The following is a 20,128-nucleotide window of genomic DNA, read 5'->3' as shown; positions in this document are numbered from 1 at the left end:
ACACAACGTATGTACCCTGACAACCCAAGATGCAAAGCCCAACTAACTGTAAGCGTTACTTAAGTTAAATATCAGCTTACGTCCAGTGATTAATAACTGGAAGTCTCCACAGTGCTTTCCCCGCACATTTTGCATCATTTATTCTCTGCAAGTGACCAGCTGATGTGAACACAATGACGATGAAGCTGCCCTGGCAATAAGATCATGCTGAGCTTGATTAAAGGTCTGTCTAAAAAAACCAACTACTTCATGCAGTGCAATACATTGCCACCTACATTGTAGTCTTTATCATGCAACTGAAAACCATATTAAAAGCAAATCAGCTTCTTACACGTATACAAAAGAATCTATGATTCTACTGTAGAATGTCAAGGTTCACAGGACGAGATGACCCGTCTAAACTTACTGTGCCTTACTAAAGGACTCACGCAAATATAAACGTGAAGACGAGTTTCCAGTTGTGATTTCCTTTGGTTTCGTTATCTGCGCTTTGATTGAGACACGTTCTGGGCCTCTTGCACAGAGTTTTATTAAGGTTGCTTTACAGCACTGACTGGGGCGGGCTGGGCGCCGGCACAGGCTGCCCAGAGCAGCGGCCACAGCCCCCGAGCCCGCGGGAGCTCGGGAAGCGTTTGGGCACGGCTCTCAGACACAGCGTCTGCTTGTGAGGGGCCCCAAGTGGAGCCAGGAGTTGGGCTCGGCGACCCTCCTCGGGGGTCCTTCCTAACCTGGGCTACGCTAGGGAACAGGGAGCGCTGCGATTCGCCTTCAGCAACGGAAGCGGGCAGAAACACGCGCTGAGGTCTCCTTTTTATTACCCCCCCCCAGCCGCGTTCCCCAGGTGGCCGCGAGGCGACCACCCGGCCGGCTCGCAGAGGGACGCTCACCTCCGCCCGCCTGGACCCGCAGCACCCAGGCTGCGGCCGCAACGCCCGAGGCCGCGGCTCCAGCGCCCGGCGGAGGGCCGGAGCCGGCCAGGGGCCGCCGGCAGGACCCGCCAGAGGCCGCGGCCCCGTCCCCGCCGCCCCCTCCCCGCCCCGCCCCGACTCACCCCAGCCGCCGCTTCTCCTCCTTGCTCATGGCCCCGGCTCCCGGCGCGGCCGCCAGCACGGAGGAAGCGGAGAGGAGGCCGAGCGCCAGCAGCCTCCACGGCCTCCTCCAGCGAGGCCCCCGCTCGCCGCCGCCGCCGCCGCCCCGGCAGCCCGCAGCTCCGCTCATGGCCGCGGCCGCCCGCCCGCTGCCGCTAGGCCCAGGCCCGGCCCCGGCCCATCCCGCCCCTGGCGGCGCGGCGGCCGCGGCTCCCGGCGGCGGGGCCCGGCCCGGCCCGGCCCTCCCGCGGCGTAGCCAAGGGAACGGCCTCGCGCCGCCGCTTCCGGGTTCGGCCCCGCCCCGGCGGGCCAATGGGAGCGGGCCGCGGCGGCGCGAGGGCGCCGGGGGCCACGTGACCGCGGCAGGCGCGAGAGGCGACGTGGACAAAAGGATGGGGGGAGGCGGGGGCGCGGCGCGGCGCGGCCGGACTACAGCTCCCGGCGTGCCTCGCGCGCGCTCCGCCGCCGCTCCGCAGCGGGCGGCTGCCGCGCGCTCGCCGGGAGGTGTAGTTCGGCGCCGTCGCGCGGAGCCGGCCGTGCGCCCGCTGCCGCCGCTCCTTCGCTCGCTTCGCGTTCGAGTCCGGCGGCGCCCGCGGACGCCGGGCGTAAAGGCGCGGGGCGGGCCCGCGGCGCAGCCCTCAGCCCGCGGAGCCGCCCAGAGCCCCCGTGTTTGACCCGGCAGCGCCCCGCGCTGTGACCCGGCCCAGAACCGGCCCCGCTGGCCGCGGAAGGGCGGAGCGGGATTTGTTCCCGTCACCGGCGTCGCGCAGAGCGGCCTGCCCGCTGCCGCCGTGCCGGGCCCGGCAGGGCTCCCCACAGCCGCCGGGCCCGGCACGGGCAGGAGCTCCTTGCAGACACGGGCCAGAAGCACCGACCGGTGGCTTCTTGTACCCGCAGCGGCCCGGTGAAACCGTACGGGTCGCGGGCCTCGGCGTTCCTGTCACCGCGACCCGATCCCCACACCCCGTTGTTATCCCAAGGCCTCGTTAGAGGCGTTCTTGGTTAGAGGCGTGAAGAACGCCGCTCTCCGTCCGTCCCTCTGCAAGCACCACGGTGTGTCAGAAAACATACGCAAAGACAAAAGATGCCCGTGAAGTGCTGAATTTCAGTACAAATCTGCCGACAGGGAGATGCTGGGGACAAGTCTTTGCTGCCGTTTCGCATCCTACTTGTGAAGAACAAGCGCGCTGAGCGCCTGCATTCAACACCACCGTGCTCGAATACCTACAGGAAAACATGACCCTGATCTAAGCCTGCCATAGGAATAACTCAAAAATGGCTTTGATGGGAGTGTTAATGCCAAATATATTTTTTGCACTGTGTATGTACAGATGTCTCTAATTCATGTTAGTCATAAACAGCTTTTGTAGAACACAGCCGTTTTTGCAGAGTAACCGTCGCCATCTTGCCATCCTCTTTTGTACGCATCTTCGTAGAAAAACTTTGTGTCCCCTATTCCATGACATTGCTAAAAGAGACTGCCACTGCCCAACTCTAAAGCACGTTATAAATTTGAAGTCACTTAATGTTTAGTACCAATTGGAAATAGCTAATGATTTGTTACCAAAAAGAAAAGAAAAAGCTGACAGTGAAATAACTAAGCAATTTTGCATGAAGGAGGAAACTATTCAAAAGTACTTTTGCAAGGAAAACATATGTGACATTAATGTTTGTACACCGCACTACAGCTTCTGGAATAAATAGGAGTTGCATTTATTTTACAACAGTGACACTCCACTCTGTCAAGTTACTCAACATATTCCATACTTAGGCAGTAATATTTGCCTATTCCTCTAGTATCCATTCTCTGTTAGTATTATAGCAGATTTTGATAGCATTAAATAACAGACTTTACACAGGTTGTTAAATGCCAACAAATATTATGCTCTCTGGAGTTTGTTATTTCTTCCCATGTCTTTATCAATGCAGATCCCTCAGTCCTTTACTTACTGTGATTATTATTAATCTTGCTGTCCTGTACAGTCTTACATTTATTCAGAAAGAGTCAGAAACCCCAGATCAAATTTTTAAGGTGCCCTAAAGTGACCTCTGAAGTGCAGTCTTTATTTCTAAAGCCCAATTTGTTAAAATGCTGTTTTTCATTTCCAAGCTTTTCTGTGCACAGTCTTTATATTGTGTGTGCAAACAATGCTTATAAGCCACTTTGTGCATAGATCACAATTTGCTGTGGATGATAGTATGCTGGCTATGAAAGCAATAAGTCTCATTTTAATTACTGCTTTTGAAACTTGATTCTGCCGTCCAAAATCTAAGCACAAGTGAATAGCCCTTAGCTGATTTTTGCTTCACTTAACTTTTCTAGTAGAAATTATATGCAATCATCATAATATGTCACAATTATTGCAATTTATGATGTAATTTACGCACCTAGAAAGCCCTACAAAAGTGAGTATCTCAAGTCAGTAAGAATGTGAATGGCAGGACTCTTAATATTCGGTATTAGATAGCTGTAAGTGAATATGTTTTATGGTGGGAAGTAAAACATAAGGATGCTGCCTTATGGTTATAGTTATTGTAAACATTCTCATCTTTCCCGTCTATAAAATAAAATAAAATAACCGTAAAGTGCTCTGGAAGGCTAAATAACCCAGAAGTGCAGAGTGGGACTGAGAAACCTGCTCCCATTTTTTCCCCCTTTTTAAATATAGCAATAAGAAAAAAATCAGAAAAGTTGCTTGACTTTAATACCTGTCAAAACTTCATAATAATTACGTTATCAGTTTGCAGAATTTGCACAAAGTGTGGCTTTTGAGCAGCCTACTAAATTAACTATCATGTTCTGTTTAACTACTAACGGTTTTATTTATTTCCCATATACTGCATGCAAATACTAAAAGCATCCGTGAATAGCAACGTATGTACCAATCATCTAAGAATCATAACAGTACTGTCAAATCCATGCATTTTAAAATCATGAGCCACTCCCCAGTTAAAACACCTAAGAAGTTAAGTCTTAAGTTGTTAAAATAACTCTATAGACAGGGGTGAATTGCTTTTGAAGCATTCCGTGATGACATTTTCAAACTTTTCTATAACCATAATAGGCAGCAAATTTTAAGTGAAAGATAAGGTTTCCTGACAGCGATTCGATTTTAAGCAGTGAGGGCTTTAAATGAAAGGAAACCTATCACCTATCACTCAGGAAGAGATCTGTGACAAAACTGCAAGCTGGTAATACCACAGTACAGCCCGTTTCCTCTAGCTCCAATTCAAGTAAGTATTCACGATTAAACAGGGATTACTGAAGCAAATAAATCCTAAAGGGCTGGGCTGAAAAACACTTCTTACTCTTCAGGGTTTTGCTGTACATAACTACCTTCCCTGTTTTCTTCTGTGAAAATACCTTGTACTTCTGAGCTTGTTATTTCCGTATGTGAAGATGATTCATCTTCTGGCTTCCCTTTGCCCTCGCCAGGCTCAGCACCTCCTGTGACCTGTGTGGCACTAACCTCTCCCTGATCCACCTCCAAAGAAACCGGCACATCTATCAGTCCCGTTCTTGGCTTTTCTGTATTCAAAATAGGCACTTGTGCTATGTCTGGATTTTCAGCAGGGTTATGAAAAAAGCTCTCAGTCCCTACCTCCACTGGGACAGCATGACTATCCCCTGCTCCTCCTCCCTCCCCATCTAATCTTTTGTCTTCAGATGCATTTTCAGTGTGTTCTTCTGGCTGCAATCTGTCACTGTCACAGCTTTCTGCACCCGTGTACCGAACACTTTGCTTCGTCTCGACTTCTGATTTTACCACTTGAGGTGTATCTGAGATTTCCACCAGCCATTCTGCTTGAGCCATGTTGCAGCCCGCCTTGGACACATTCACTAAATTCTTACCACCTGTCCCCAAACTAGATGAAGATGGTCGGTCCTCCTTGAACTCCATGCTTTCCGCTGCATCTTTATTCATCATCGTCTGTCTTACTTCAATTTCTGCCGCAGCTATTTTGCTTATCTCGTTCCCTTCATGCTCTTGCAACTTTAAAATCTCACCTTCACAGATCTCTTTCATATTCTCAGGTGGAGTATCTGCTGGTAATTCAACTGCTACCATCAGCAAATTCTTTATCTCATTCACATCATCAGGGGATTTACAACTCTTTTCTTCTGACTTGCTTTCTTTCTCAGAATTCTCCCCAAAACCTCCTTTCCCTGTGTTTTCATCCTGACAAGTAACCCTCATGTCAATACTCACTCCTTGGCCTTTATTTTCTTTTTTACTTTCTTCTTCAAGCCCTGTTCCTACTGCATTTTCACTCTGTGATAATTGTTCTGTAATCCCTTTTTCTACCTTGATTTTCATTTCATCATTTCCTAAAATCTCTGCTTCTACTACATTATCATGTGGGGAAGTCAGCTTGATCTCAACAACTTCTTCCTGTACTTTGCTTTCTTTTTCAGTGCCACCATCAAACGCTGCATCCGTTGCTGTTTTGTTCTCAGAAGTTACCTTCTCCTCTACTGCTTCTTCATGTACCTTAAGTTCTTTTTCAGGGCTGACTCCAAAATCTCTGAATGCATTTTCAGTCCCCAAAGCTACTTTTTCCTTCACGACTTCTTCTTTTGTAGTAAGCTCTGTCTCAGTGTCCCCTACAAAGTCTCTTTTCACTATGTCTTCATTCTCCAAAGCAGTATTTTCCTCTGGAACTTTTTGTTTTGTAAGGGTAGCTGCAAGGGACTCCTGTTTCTCACTGATGTCTGTAATGATCACTTCTTCATTTTTGCTTGCCTGATTACCAGCCGTGTTAACAGAAATGACTTCCTCTTTGTCTGATGGCTTGCTATCATCATGATCCTTCTCCCAAGAAATCTTTTCGGTCACAATGAGTGTCTCCTCACTTTGAGTGTCAGTATCTGACATCTCTACTCTGGCAGTGGAAGGCTTCTTAGCGGGAGTGGTTTGTGCTGATCCTGAAGGGGTCTTCAGGTCAGTTAAACTGGACACACTTTCACAGGGCAAGTTCAAGTTATCTTCAAAGAGGTTGTGCTTCTTCAGAATCGCAGCTTCTTTTATCACTAAATAAAACAGAAAACGGTTTGGAAAGACTGACAGAGGTACACCGAAGAAGGTACACTATTTCCCCGAGTTTCTAATGTCATATATATTGATATTACAAACAATAGTAATTTTCATTTTCAACTTGTTTTCAGTTTATCTTAATTGGGGAGTTTATCTGTTTTCATTAAGGGAACTCCAATATTGACCTAAACTTGAAATTGCAGTAATACAAAAGTACCAGAGGGCCTGCAGTGCACAGAGGTGATGTTTAAATGCGGAAGTGATTACACTGAATACATGAACGAAAGTGTGCTTATTACATTAATTATTATACTGATATTTTGGAACAGTTGTGCCACAAAAGGCCGTCGGGCAACACAGAAGCTTGTCTTTATCTAGCATATAGATAGGCAGACAGATCCGGAGAGATACAAATATCTTATGTATCTTTATATACCACCTGGCATGGTTTCATTTTCTGGCACACAAGCAGAGACATCTGCCTGGTGTACTGCACTGGCATCAATGATGTATGGGAAACTGCACCTGGCAGTACATTTCATTTGGGGAAATTCATTTTCACTGCCATTAGATGTCACCAGGCCTTTACAAATAAGAGCATAATTTCACTCCTGGGCCCAGGAAATCAAGATAAAATGAAGGTTACATTTTGTCAGAAATACGCTGACGCCACACTGTAATTTTGACTTTCCCAAGCTTAGTAATGTCACTACATGAATTTAAATTTCAGGGCTCGCCACACATCTTCAGTGACCTGAATCCAAACAGTAGCACTGTAATCCCTGGTCTTTGGGAAAGCTGGGCCCTGGCTCAGAGACAGCCAGGAGCAATAGCTCACCACTGGCCAATGGCCAAAATGCTATTACTGTCACCTCTAGAGTATCCTCACCTTTCAGGGTTTCTTCAAGCAGTGTCTGATATAAAATCTCTTCATACACATTCTCTACTTGGATCACGCTAGTGTAATCAGCAAAAATGAACTGCTCGTATTTCTGCAGCTCCTGTGCAGACACAGAAGAAAGGAACAGATGCATAAAAACACAGCAATTTCAGAGATTTTGAACATCCTACTTCAGTTGAGCATCTGTATCTACCAGGTCTTGCAATGCTTCTTTTGAACTATGAGTAAACAAAGTCTATATTTTCACCATTCATTATGCACTTACCAAACACCGTTCTTACACTACAATTACATTTAGAAGCGCTATAGATCATTGTCATCTGCACTGTAATAAACAATTCTGAAATAAAGAGTTGGTGAGGAAATGCCTCACTCACTGTTTGTCCAAGGAGGCAAATCCACAGTGAGCATGGGAGATCCAGGGTTTGGTTTTGTTTTTTTTAATAGGTGTGTAACATGTTCAGCTTACTGAATTATATGTAACAGGCTATATCTATGCAATAAGTGAGTCGTGGTCACTAGGAAGCAGCTTGGTGGTCCATAAAAAGAAAATGAAGTGACTGCTGCCCGTTTCTAAAAGGGATACCTACAGACTAACATCTGGTGGATTTAAGTCTTTAAAGTCAAGTGTTTAAGGCCAGGTTGGATGGGGCTTTAAGAAACCTGGTCCAGTGGAAGGTGTCCTTGCCTATGGCAGGGGGGGTGGCCTTAGATGATCTTTAAGGCTCTATTAGAAGGTCAAGACTTGACTGGGCCTGTCAGCTGTGCTACACACATCTGCTTCCAGAGCCAGCTGCTCACTTCTGCAGAGGCACAAACTCAAAAGGTTTCTGGGATGTTTGCACCACCACTGCTTCCTCTGGCCCTGTATGGCAGAGACACTAGATAGGACTCCACACTCTGTATTTAAGGGGGTGAAATAGTTTTGCTTCCTTGCTCACCCCTGTGCATGAACACCATGTCTTGAAGGCACTCCTGACACTCAGCAAAGAGTTACTACAACTGTTACTCTGGGGATATGATAGTATGTAGAATGACATAGAGAGGAGAGTGATTTTAAATACATTTTTCAAAGTCCTGAGTTTGAATGATCTGTACTCAAAGATTTACAAGCATAACTTGAATAAACACTTGGTTTTAAACTTGTTTTTTAAACCAAAACAAGCTAGAGGCTCAGCAAGAGTCTCAGGGAACTGATGAACATCACGGAAACAGAAGGGCAGGGATGGGTTAGGGCAGTCATCTCCCAGCAGCTACAAAAAGAATGCAAGTGAATGTGCGTGGTCTGCAAGAAAGGGAAAGACTATTTCATCTGAGCCAAGGTGAACAGCATTCCAGCTGGCCCCTCATGCAGCCACACTGATAACATCTGCATGAAACTCTGGCAGCTGGTGTTTGCAGAGTACTACCCTATCAGTATGATTAAGGACAACAGAGACAGTCCCTCTATGTTTGTTTCCTGACTGCTGACACAATTACTTCAATTTAAAATCACTGAATACCAGCCCACAGCCTGTCTGCTTGCTGCTCCTGCTGCCCAAGCAAGCGCTTGGTTTTGAAGGAGGTTGTGAGTAGAGGCTGTGTATGGTCACAGTGGTGCCTCTGGGTGCTGTCCTCTCCGAATGACCCAATTTCAGCTTGCAGCAGGGATGCCAAACACAGGGACAAGCTCATAACCTAAACTTGCAACTGTCAGATAGAGAGAGGAGTTCAGTTCGAGGGGACTTCAGATATCTAGGGAAGAAGCGAAATGGGGATGGGCAATGGTCTGCAGCTATCTCTGAGGAAGCAAGCTGCATATGCAGCTTCCGTGTATCCCGAAATCTTCATTCCACATCTTGTACCGTGCTGCTACATCAATCCACAAATGGCAAATATAAACATATTTTGTCCAAATAAGCATGAGAGAAAACAGCTTTACACAGTTTAGGATTTATAGTCAAGGTGTTAATCCTTTCCTGCCTTTTGCTACTGTTGTTTTGTTGTTTTTTTTTTACTCACAGAGCAGTAATGTAACCTACCGGTTTGCATGTTGAAGCCAGTGTCTTCTGCATTGTGGGCAAAGTAATCTGTACTAGTGCTTCTTGAAATATCTTCTTCCGGATAGTGCTGCTGTCATAATCATATTGCTGTTAAAGACAGACAAGAAGAGAAGCAAGTCCACACGTGTTTGGTGTTATTAATCATCCACAGGAGGAACTGGCTCTTGTTAACCTGTAACTGGTGACAGGGAAATACCAAAGGATGCTGTATCACTGGTACACGCAGGGCTTTCAATTCCCATGCAGGCTATTCCAGCTTTTGGAAAAATACTCTGAGATCAGGGAGATTCTGGTATCTCTTTCCCTTCATTTTTTTTTTGGTCTGAGCTAGAAACAGCCTCATGCTTGCTCTCTCCAGGTATTTTAGCACTGAGGGAAATGAATTCTAGGGGCAGGCTGATTATAAACTAATAAAATTATTTACTCAGATCCACAGCATCATTTCCAGTTGATTTAATTGTAATTAAAAGGACTGCACACGTAAATACTCTTATAATTGTCTGCCCAGAACTAGGTTTTACCCCCAAAATGAGCAGCTTTGCTAAGTACCACCAAATCAGTATTTCCCACCAGACGGTAAGAGGTATCTTCTTTCAAATACTAAGGTAAATTCACGTAAGAGATGCTCTCTTTAGGTTTCTTAAAAGACAGAACATGAGATCTTACTGCACAAAAGCTGTAGCATTTACCTTCAGTACTCTCAGTTTGACTTTTTCAATGGTCGTTGCAACTTTCGCTGAGTCTGCCTGGCGACTTGGAGAGAACAACTGTTCAAAAGTATAAACTGCATTTTCCATTAGCTAAGAATAATAAGAAGAAATATATTTTAAAGACCAGTAACACAAAATGTCTACATACATAAAGAAACCTGATAAATGTAACCATTAACTTAAATTGTGTTTCTGAGAGGTGAAACAGAGAAAGAATAATCAAAAAATCAATACATATTTTCAAGTGCTTCAAATGATTGTGGAAGGGGAAGAAAAGCCTTGCCCAGTTTAGATTTCGACACTCAGCTTTGTAATTGGAAAACAAAAAGAATAATCTCTTACATTAATGCAAGAGCACAGGAAAATGAAACTACCTCAACTTCTACCTTGAGCATAAAGCAGGGTCACCAGAAGGTCTGTGAAACAGTTGTATTCGCAAACTTATTCAGAGTAGATTCAGTTATAGTCCCAAAATTGTGTTTCTCTTGTTACTCTCTATTTTAGTACTCTAAAGGCTAACATGCGTAGAAATGTTGCAGTAAATAAAAGAAATTAAGCCTTAGTATCTTTAATCTAATATAATAGCTTTGCTGTACGGATTTAATCTCTTGTCACTATCCAAACAGGTGGTGACAAATACAAGAAGTAGAATCAAGTGGCTATATATACAGGCCACAGATAAAATTCATCCCTAATAAGAAGACTATCATTGACTGCTATCAGATCCTATTGGTCTTAGTAAGTAATACTGTAGATGAGACTTTTTTAAAAAATCCATTAATTAGTAGCTTTTCTTATAACACAAATAGTTATCAGCAAAAATCTCAGATAAAGCAATATTTTCTCAAGAATTATGTTAGGCTGGTACTTGCCATCTTTTCAAGTTATCCAAAGATTCATTAAAAATATTAAAACCCCTACTACAAAAAGATATTTCAGAAAAAAAAAATGTTCTGCAAGTGGTAATTATTTCTACTTAGAGATGCTTTGCCTCTTTTAAGTAGTGTTTCCATTCAATTTTTTATTTACTCTTATTGGAGGGGGATGGGGACATCCACAGGGAAGCCATCATTACTGCTGGGTCTTCCTTCACATCTCATGCGAATGTACCAGTTGATTTTCATCATACAGTAAAGAGGACTTTGTAGTAAAGAGGTAGTTTGTAAATGAGTATGTAGATACTTATGGATAAGACACACTTTCAATTCCTTCTAGACTAGTAACATTTTCATTAATGAAAATAAGCAGTGAAAAACTTTGAAAGGGTGATCTTTATAACTGACTTTGCAGAAAACTTGAAATTAGACTATATAGACTATATTTTAGATAAAAATGGAGAAGATAGAGGTCTACTCAATCTGTGCATGTATCAGGAGGCCATACATTAAAGGCATTGCAAGACCTCCCATACAATACAAAGACAGGAACAATGTATAGTTAAGTTTGAGACTAATTCCAGGATGAATGACTCACTTTTTATTTGTGTTATTACTTGGAGCAAATCATAAACTGGCGTGGATTTGCTGAAGATACTGGAGCTGGTTTATTTACACTAGTTGAGTGTTTCTCTCCTAAATTCTCTAAACTTGACCACTAGAGGATGCCAAGTTCCCAAGCCTGTAACTGTGCACTGAAAGAACGAATACTCCACCCAAGTTAGACTTAAGCCAAATTATACTTTTATATTAAAAATACATGAGCACAGACACATCTGACCTTACTTGTTGATAAAATAAATGTCCATGGACACAAAGTGAAGCTACTTACTATTTTTATGAGAAAAATAATATCCTTTTAAAGAGAGATAAACAGTAACAGAGAGATAAACAATAACAGAGAGATAAACAATAACAGCATTTTCAGAATAACTTTTGCTCTCACTTAACTTATTTATTGTGAATTTTGCTTCCTTACATTAAAAAAAAAAAAAAAACAACTTGGTTTGTACAGGATATATTTTCTGTCTAGTTCTTCGTCTTGGTTCATGGTCTTCACTACTGAAAGACATTTTATTTGAGCAGCATTTTGGAATGGTTTCCTTGAAAGACTGAGACATGAAATCAGAATTTTATTTCTGATTAATTCTTTGGCTGCTGATCATTGCTGTAATTAGAAAAACTGTTTTTAGGAAAACCCTAACACTGTGCTAGAAACTTATTTTCCATGTTCATAACTCCCACTTCACAGGAGGGAACCACTTCCATTTCACAAGATGACCAACTAGATTACTTAATTTCTCAACTACGGATTATAATCACAGGATTCAACATATTGTTATAAGGCCAAATCTGCCCTGCATTCTGGCAATGGAAAGAAGTCTACTGGCCAGGTCTTAATAGATTTCTGGCCAGGGATCCAGAAGAAATAAAAGCAAAGCAACATTACAGCTTATACCAATACACACTGGAGGGGGAAAAGAGGCAACATTCCTTTTTCATCTCAAATGATGAAATGATTTCACTTCAACCATCTCCATGAGAAGTAAAGTTGGTTAAAATAGCTTCATCCTGAGACATCATTTATGTCAAAGAAATTGGCAATTTTTAACATTAATTGCCTTGTTTTATATTCATGAGAAAATAAACTATCAAGAAGGAGAAGGAGACACTCTATTTTTTTAAAATTATTCAGGACTCTTCCTGAAAAATAAACACTCGAGAATGAAAATCAGGTGGATTTTAGCTACCCTGTTGGCATAAGCACAACCTTCCTGGGTGCTAAGACACCAAGAATTCAGAATGTCAAGGTTCATAGGAAGAGTTGATCCATCCAAAATTCTTGTAACTCACTGAAAGACTCTCACGCATGCAATGTCACAAATATAAATGTGAAAATGAGTTTCTAGCTGCAATTTTCTTATTTTTTTTAATCTGCATTTTGCTTGGTATATATTTGGGGCCTCTTGCCTTCATCAAGAATCAGCTCTTCATCAAGATTACTTTGAAGCAGCTTAGAAGAACAAACCTAACCTGTTCTCTGAAGAGGAAAAACTGGATTTTACAGTACCTCTTGCATGAAGTTCTGTGTCCTCTGAACCACAAAGTCAATGTGGTAGACTTTGAAGCGACTCTTGAGGTCTTGAAGGAGCTCCTGGAGGAGGTTTACTTTCAGATAGCAAGGCTCCATCTTCACAGAACTGAATGGTAGGTTCATCAGCTGATCCACATTCTGCATTCCAGTGGAGGAAAAACAGGCTTTGAGAAAAAGCAGCTGGAAACCAATTTTAAGTAGAGAATATAAGAGTGGCCCTAAAACAAATTCTGGTATCTACACTCTGGTTGCGCAACTGCCACAAGACTTTCTAGACCACAAACAAAGCAATAATATAGTACCACTTTGGGAAGCAAGTACTGCTGTCACTCAAGTTCTAGGTAGAAAAGTGCTAATGTAAAAGGCTCCAGTTATATTTTTGTCTTACCTCCTTTAGCTTTGTGATATCATTTGTCTTCTGGAAGTTCTGGATGATTTCATTAACTTCTTTATCAAAAAGTGAGCGAACTTCAGTGAATCCAGAACTCACGGGACCCATGAGCTCCTCCAATATGGATGTGAGAAATGGCTGGATATTTTCTGTGCAGCATTTCTGAGCAGGCTCAGAAACAGTGGCTGGAGCATAAGACAATACAATGGATGCATTTTAGGCTACTAAAATATACAGTGAAAAATGTAATCTGAACAGATATACTTTACAATGGATTAAATGCCCCCCTATTTTTTTCTGAGTCACACCTCCTCAGAGATGACAAGGGTGATGAAAGGAGAGTTTATAGTTTTTTGAGTAGCAATGAAACATCTTTTCCTATGCCCCACCTAAGCAAACTAGCAGCATGGTAGCACTGTGAGAGGAGAGGAAAGGGAAGCTGTAAGTATTGGTAAATACTGGGGAGTTTGCACAAAGCTTGGTCATGGTGCTTGTATAAGATTTATCTGACCTTGGTACTCCACGGTTCACTGAAAGCATCCTAGGCTGTTATCTGAGAATATCAATGTAACATCCTGAGTTTTATCAAAACAGCTCCTAAGTGATCAGCTATTTATTTATTTGCTAACTTAAGCAACATCAATTGATGTTTGCCTACTTTTAACACTCATTTTTACATTCATAGCAAATATATAATTTTTCATATTAGTTTGACATCATTTAAAAAGCTCTTTGGTTTAATCATGCTTTGGTATCCTATGAACTTGTCACTTAACCAGAACCTATTTTTGTGGAGCATTTCTTGACATAAGGTCAAAAACACCACACTTTTAATTATGCTCATGTAATCTATACCTTCTTTTCACAAAGCTGTCCAAGCAAAAATCTAATACGCAACTCTAATCAGGATACTCATAACCTGCCAGCTCTAGCTCCAACTTGAGAAGACTTTGTATTTTCACAGATGCAGCTGCCCCAGGTGTCAGTTCCCATCAAAGGCAGCAGGGGCTCAAAGCATTTATTTTCTGAAAATGAGCATCTCCGGATGGAGTTTCAAAACACATAAGGATTTCAAAACAACAACATCTGGTAATTTGAGCAGCACAATGGGAAACATTAAGGATTGCTCCAAAACACATTTGTTTTCCTACTAACCTTTGATTTTTCCAGCTAAGAAGTTCTTGGAGTTCAGAATCTGATCCATGTCTGAGCGAATGGTTCCTTCAAGAGATTTTGCAAAATCTCTGCACTCTTCTTTCAAGGTACTCAGTCCTTCTGAAACCTGCTGCTGGACTAAGCCATATGTTTCTTCTACAAACTAAATTCAAATTAAATTAAAAAGCAAAGATCAGAGTCAGCACATTCAGACAATTAGCATGAGAAACAACTACTCTGGAAATATTCATACTTACACCAAACCAGGCCCGCTTCCTGTCATTCCTCTTTCCTTTCATTTTAGGCAGGATCATCGTCTGAAGGTTAGGAAGGAGTTCCTCCATCACAAGGTTGCTCAAGATCTATATGGTTAAGAGATTAAAATGACCTGTTCATACATTGTTTGTCATCTAAAAACTGAGCACTTGCATCACAGAATGACATGTAAATATAAGCAACCCCAAACACACAACAGCTTAGCTGTCCCAGGTTGCCAGGAGGACTGTTTTCAAAATATCAGGTACGTCTGAGAGAAACTCTATGAATTCCATCTGAAGAATCTTTCTCTGAAAGGCTTTGAAAGACCATCAACTAACAGAAGATGAACCAAGATGACAAAGATGTCTATTAAAATTTACTGTATGCTGTTAGAAAGATTGCCATGTGAAAAACAATGGAGCTAAAATGATTGATGTCAGCTAAACAACTGTATCGAAAACATTTGAAAAGCTGTTATAATGACTATTGCTTCTCGAAGCTGACCTTGTTCTGAGACACTGATGCCCTCCCAGAGGCATCATTGAGGAGAAGTTGTTCTGAAGACTCATCAGCCAAAGGACACTTCTAATAGGAAAATACCTTGCAGCAACAGTGGTGTAGTGGTATCATGCAAAATTCCCATTCTTGTGACCCGCGTTCGATTCCCAGCTGGTGCAAGTAAGTTCTGCAGCTGTTCCCTGAACCTCTAAGCAATTGCTGGGGCAAAACAGTGACTTTTCCTGTTTTTAAGAAGGGTAGAAAGGAAGACTCACTGAACTACAGATCGGTGAGCCTCACCTCTGTGGTTGGAAAAATCATGGAACAGATTCTCCTGGAAGCAATGTCAGGGTACATGTAGGAGGTGATCCAAGGCAGGCAGCATGGCTTCACCAACAGCAAATCATGCCTGACCAATCTGGTGGCCTTCTCTGATGGAGTGACTGCATCAGTTGACAAGGGAAGACCGACCGATGTCATCTACCTGGACTTCTGCAAGGCCTTTGACATGGTCCCACACGACATCCTAATCACTACATTGGAAAGATATGAAGGGTGGACCATCCAGTGGATAAGGAATGGGCTCAACGTCCACACCCAGAGAGTGTTGGTCAATGGTTCTATGTACAAGTGGAGGCCGGTGACGAGCGGTGTCCCTCAGGGGTCTGTCTTGGAACTGGTGCTTTTCAATATCTTCATCAATGACATAGACGATGGGATTGAGTGCACCCTCAGTAAGTTTGCTGATGACACCAAGCTGAGTGGTACGGTTGATACCAAAGAAAGAAGAGATGCCATCCAAAGGGATGTGGGCAGGCTGGAGAAGTGGGCCCATGTGAACCTAATGAGGTTCAACAAGTCCAAGTGCAAGGTGCTGCACCTGGGTCAGGGCAATCCCAGACAGGAACACAGGCTGTGGGGAGAACTCACTGACAGCAGCCCTGCAGAGAAGGGCTTGGGGGTTCTGGTGGATGAAAAGCTCAACATGAGCCTGCAAGGGCAACTGCATCCTGGGCTGCACCAACAGAGGTGTGACCAGCAGGTCGAGGGAGGTGACTGTCCCCCTCTGCTCTGCCCTTGTGAGGCCCCACCTGGAGTCCTGCATCCACGTCTGGGGTCCCCAGCACAAGAAGGATGTGGGGCTGTTAGAGCGGGTCCAGAGGATGCCACGAGGATGCTCAGAGGCTGGAGCACCTCTCTTAGGAAGAAAGGCTGAGAGAGCTGGGGCTGTTTGGCCTGAAGAAAATAAGGCTCCGGGGTGACCTCATTGCATCTTTTCAGTACTTAAAGGGGGCTTATAAAAAAGATGGAGATCAACATTTTGCTTGGGCAGATGACAACAGGACAAGGGGGAATGGCTTTAAACTGAAAGAGGGGAGATTTAGATGAGGTGTTAGGAGGAAATTCTTCACTCAGAGGGTGGTGAGGCGCTGGAACAGGTTGACCAGAGAGGCTGTGGATGCCCCATCTCTGGAGGTGTTCAAGACCAGGTTGGATGAGGCCCTGGGCAACTTGATGTAGTGGGTGGCATGGGAGGGTTGGAACAAAATAATCTTTAGGGTCCCTTCCAACCCAATTCCAATCCTTCCAATCCATTCTATGATTCTATGACTCTTGACCCAAAAAAGCAAGATAGAATGACACTGATGTGGATCTTTAGGAGTATTTCTTGTGAACACCAATTTCACAATTCACACAAGGATGGGAGGTCCCAGTAAAACAGGATATGGGACAGAAAGGGAATCCAGAAATTGGGGTAATCTGTAGATCAAATAATTCTACTCTTTTTTTTTTTCAAGAAGTGTAGAACAATTCAAAAGATTGATTAGCTCCAAGGCTATCCTGAGGCAAAAGGGATAAAATGAATAACTGATGGAGTTTGTGAAAAACTTTTCAAACAATTACTTCTGTCAGTAAAACTGGTACAAATACAGTAAAATTTTCACATTGTAGAATTTATATACATTAAAATCTCCATTCAAGCATTTGTGCTGGCATGTAGAAAAACTAAGGAAAAGTTATCATTGCCCCACTTTTTATTATTTAAGTATATTGTCTGTTTTTCATTGCTCTATTTTTCTAAATCGACACTGAGTACTTTTTTCCCTTTCAGTAACTTTCTCAGTTTGCAGCAGGGTTCAGCTGTAGAAGGGATGCATCACCCTTTCTGAACCCAGCTACTAAGTGGCAACTCAGGCTTGCAGCTGGTTCCAATCAGAAATAAAAGACATCAGACTGGGAACACAGATGCTCACAATTTGGGGGAGCAGTCAATATGCTGGCGGGCAAGGCTGCTATTCAGAGAGACCTAGACAGGCTGAAGAAAGGGGTGGACAAAAACCTCATAAAGTTCAGGAAAAGCAAATGCACAGTCCAACATTTGAGATGGAACAATCCCAGGCGCCAGTACAGGCTGGCAACAACTGGCTGGAAAGCAGCTTTGCAGAAAAGGATTTGAGCATCCTTGTAGACAGCAAGTTCAGCATCTGTCTGCACGGTGCTCTTGCAGCAAAGGGCAACAGCAGGTCAATGGAGGAGAATGTTGCCCTCTGTTCAGCACTCGTCACACCACGTATGGAGCAGTGTCCAGTGTTGGGCTCCCATTACAAGACATGACACACAGGAATGAGTCCAGTGGAGGCCACCAAGACAGTCAGGGGATGGAGCGCATGATATGTGGGTAGAGGTGGAGTTGCCCAGACTTAAGAATGGAAGGCTCAGGGAAGGCCTTACTGCCGTCCACAGCACATATGGGGAGACACCGTGCAGACAGACCCAGACTCTGCTGGGAGGTGCACAGGGAAAGGATGAAGATGACGGCCACAAGCAGAAACAAGGGAAATTTTAATTAGAATCATAGAATCATTGAGGTTGGAAAAGACCTTCAACGTCATCTGGTCCAACCATACACCTACCACCAATGTCACCCACTAAACCATGTCCCTAAGCACCACGTCCAACCTTTCCTTGAACACCCCCAGGGACGGTGACTGCACCACCTCCCTGGGCAACCTGTTCCAATGCCTGACCACTCTTTTTGAGGAGAAATGTCTCCTAATGTCCAACCTAAAGGTAATGTCTCCTAATTTCCAACCTATTAGTTATTAAAAAAGATTTTCCCAAAAGGCATCTACTGGTGCTGGGGATATGCTGGATTCTTAAATTTCTCTAAGCAAGGTGTCTTAATTTTGACCTCAAGACCGCAGTCCCATGTTTGGTTCAGTCATTACTTGTACTCATGATTCAGAGGAGGGGCATCTTGTTTTTTCTGGACATGTTCACTTCCTGTTCATAGATGTTGCCCAGGTATATTTGTACTGTCTCTTAGTTATGGAGGCACACCTGCTCATTTATGATGACAGAGGCAGTACTATTGTGCATGTGCTATACTGAATGGCACATAAACCTTTAATCAAGGTTTTTCATTTCTCCTGACTGTACAGCACGTGTAAGGTTGTTCACAGCACCCTGAATGCTTTGAAGTGCAGTGGAAATCTTGTAAATCAAAGAGAGACAGAGTAACCCTACAAAAAAAAGCAGAAAAATACATCTTAAGGTTCTGCACATTTCTCATTTAATCTGAGTGGAGGATTACTTGTTTGCTCAACAGTTTCAATGAAGTCTCACAGACAAAGTATGTAGCCCTCCTTCACCTCCAGTGGGACTTGAACAGGGTTTTTGTTAAACGAATGTGTATTTAAATCCATCTTGTCATGCTTCAGCTGTGGCCCAGCTCAGCCCTCATTCAAGGATCCCTGCCCTGATGCACCCAGCCACTGGCTGAGCCCACACAGAGTGCAAAACACTGTGCAATTTTTTATTTTCATTATGTATAGAGTGCCAGTGTTTCTTGACATGCAACCTCACGTATTACATCTGCTCAAGCAGGTTTTAGATACAGTTGATACTGAAGTCAGTGAGCAACACTGCTTCCTCCAGCTGTTATACCAAAGGGCTCTATGGATGCAAGAAAGACTCCCTTTGTGGTGACGTGCTCCTCCTTTACTGCTATCAAGAGTCCAACGATGCACCAAGAACACGATAGGGAAATGGCAGAAATGTAGACAGCAAGAGTAAGCAAGAAGGGCCTCTGACTGGATGCCACATAGCATAACACAAAGTATTTCATTAGCATAAAGCAACCCTTACAGAAATTGAACACAATGGCCTACTTATTAATATACCTATATCTGTAATATGCAATATCCTATTGTACTTAAGTACTTACAGATTATGCTACAGCACCATTTGGATTCAGCTACACTGACTCAAATATACCTATGAAAACCAATGGACTAATTCAGGTCCTAAACTACTGAGTCACTTAAAAAAGATAATCTCATGTATAACCCAAACCGGAGCACCACAGACCGAATAATAAATGTGACAACTGATCAAACACATTCTGAAGAATCTGAGCTCTCTGGCAACATTTTTAAGAAGTGCTAGACTGAGTTTATATTCCTCTACTGAAAGGTGCACCATAGGGGTTTTAGGTTTTTTTAATGCCTTATCCATCTGTATTTGATTTACATTTGATTGGATTTTGATTTTGATTTGATTGGATTGGATTTTAAGTTATTCTACATTGGTGTAGTACTGATCAATGGAGTCATGCTAGAATAAAATAGTGGTGTTGTAGTGCTCTCACTGTGTGGCTGTTCTGTGGCTTGTAACAAGTGTTCTCAAAAATTCCCTAGTTTTAACCCTCTCTTTCAGCACTTACCTACAGAAAGAGCACCTGCAATTCAATATATCCTTTGTTAGTAATAAAATATTAAAAATGAAAAAGAACAAAAACAAAACAAGGGAAAGAAATGTTTACAACCCCCCAAAAACTTCGTAGGTCTTCAGCTGAGTTACTGTATCCTTGCTTTGCTACCTTCATGTTGCAGTACCAAGGCAGAACTGCATGAGCTAATGAAATGACTGCTTCAGAAAATACTGTGGAGAGTCTGCCATTATAAATAAATGTCAGTAGATATATTTATTGGCATTCTGCAGAAATTTTTACAGCAA

General features: G+C 43.2%; 2 protein-coding genes across 2 annotated transcripts in view; both read right to left on the bottom strand.

Annotated features, from left to right (window-relative positions):
- The window catches only part of EDEM3 (ER degradation enhancing alpha-mannosidase like protein 3), a 33,323-nt gene extending 32,006 nt beyond the window's left edge, over window positions 1–1,317 (bottom strand). Inside the window, exon 1 of the mRNA XM_083847069.1 lies at window positions 1,052–1,317. Within this exon, the coding sequence (XP_083703195.1) occupies window positions 1,052–1,218 (167 nt within the window). The 5' untranslated portion in view covers window positions 1,219–1,317. The remainder of the gene's footprint in view (window positions 1–1,051) is intronic.
- A 1,460-nt stretch (window positions 1,318–2,777) lies between these two features.
- Window positions 2,778–20,128, bottom strand: part of NIBAN1 (niban apoptosis regulator 1) — a 67,151-nt gene continuing 49,800 nt past the window's right edge. Inside the window, exons 7-14 of the mRNA XM_083847068.1 lie at window positions 14,611–14,715; window positions 14,354–14,516; window positions 13,196–13,383; window positions 12,784–12,945; window positions 9,757–9,867; window positions 9,047–9,154; window positions 7,014–7,125; window positions 2,778–6,120 (exon numbers count right to left, since the gene is read on the bottom strand). Coding sequence (XP_083703194.1) covers window positions 4,394–6,120; window positions 7,014–7,125; window positions 9,047–9,154; window positions 9,757–9,867; window positions 12,784–12,945; window positions 13,196–13,383; window positions 14,354–14,516; window positions 14,611–14,715 — 2,676 coding nt within the window. The 3' untranslated portion in view covers window positions 2,778–4,393. The remainder of the gene's footprint in view (window positions 6,121–7,013; window positions 7,126–9,046; window positions 9,155–9,756; window positions 9,868–12,783; window positions 12,946–13,195; window positions 13,384–14,353; window positions 14,517–14,610; window positions 14,716–20,128) is intronic.

Source organism: Anser anser (assembly GCF_964211835.1).
Source record: "Anser anser genome assembly, chromosome: 8".
NCBI classification, from domain to species: Eukaryota; Metazoa; Chordata; class Aves; order Anseriformes; family Anatidae; genus Anser; species Anser anser.
Note: the sequence above shows the minus strand (reverse complement) of the source record. Positions and strands in the feature narration are given on the sequence as shown.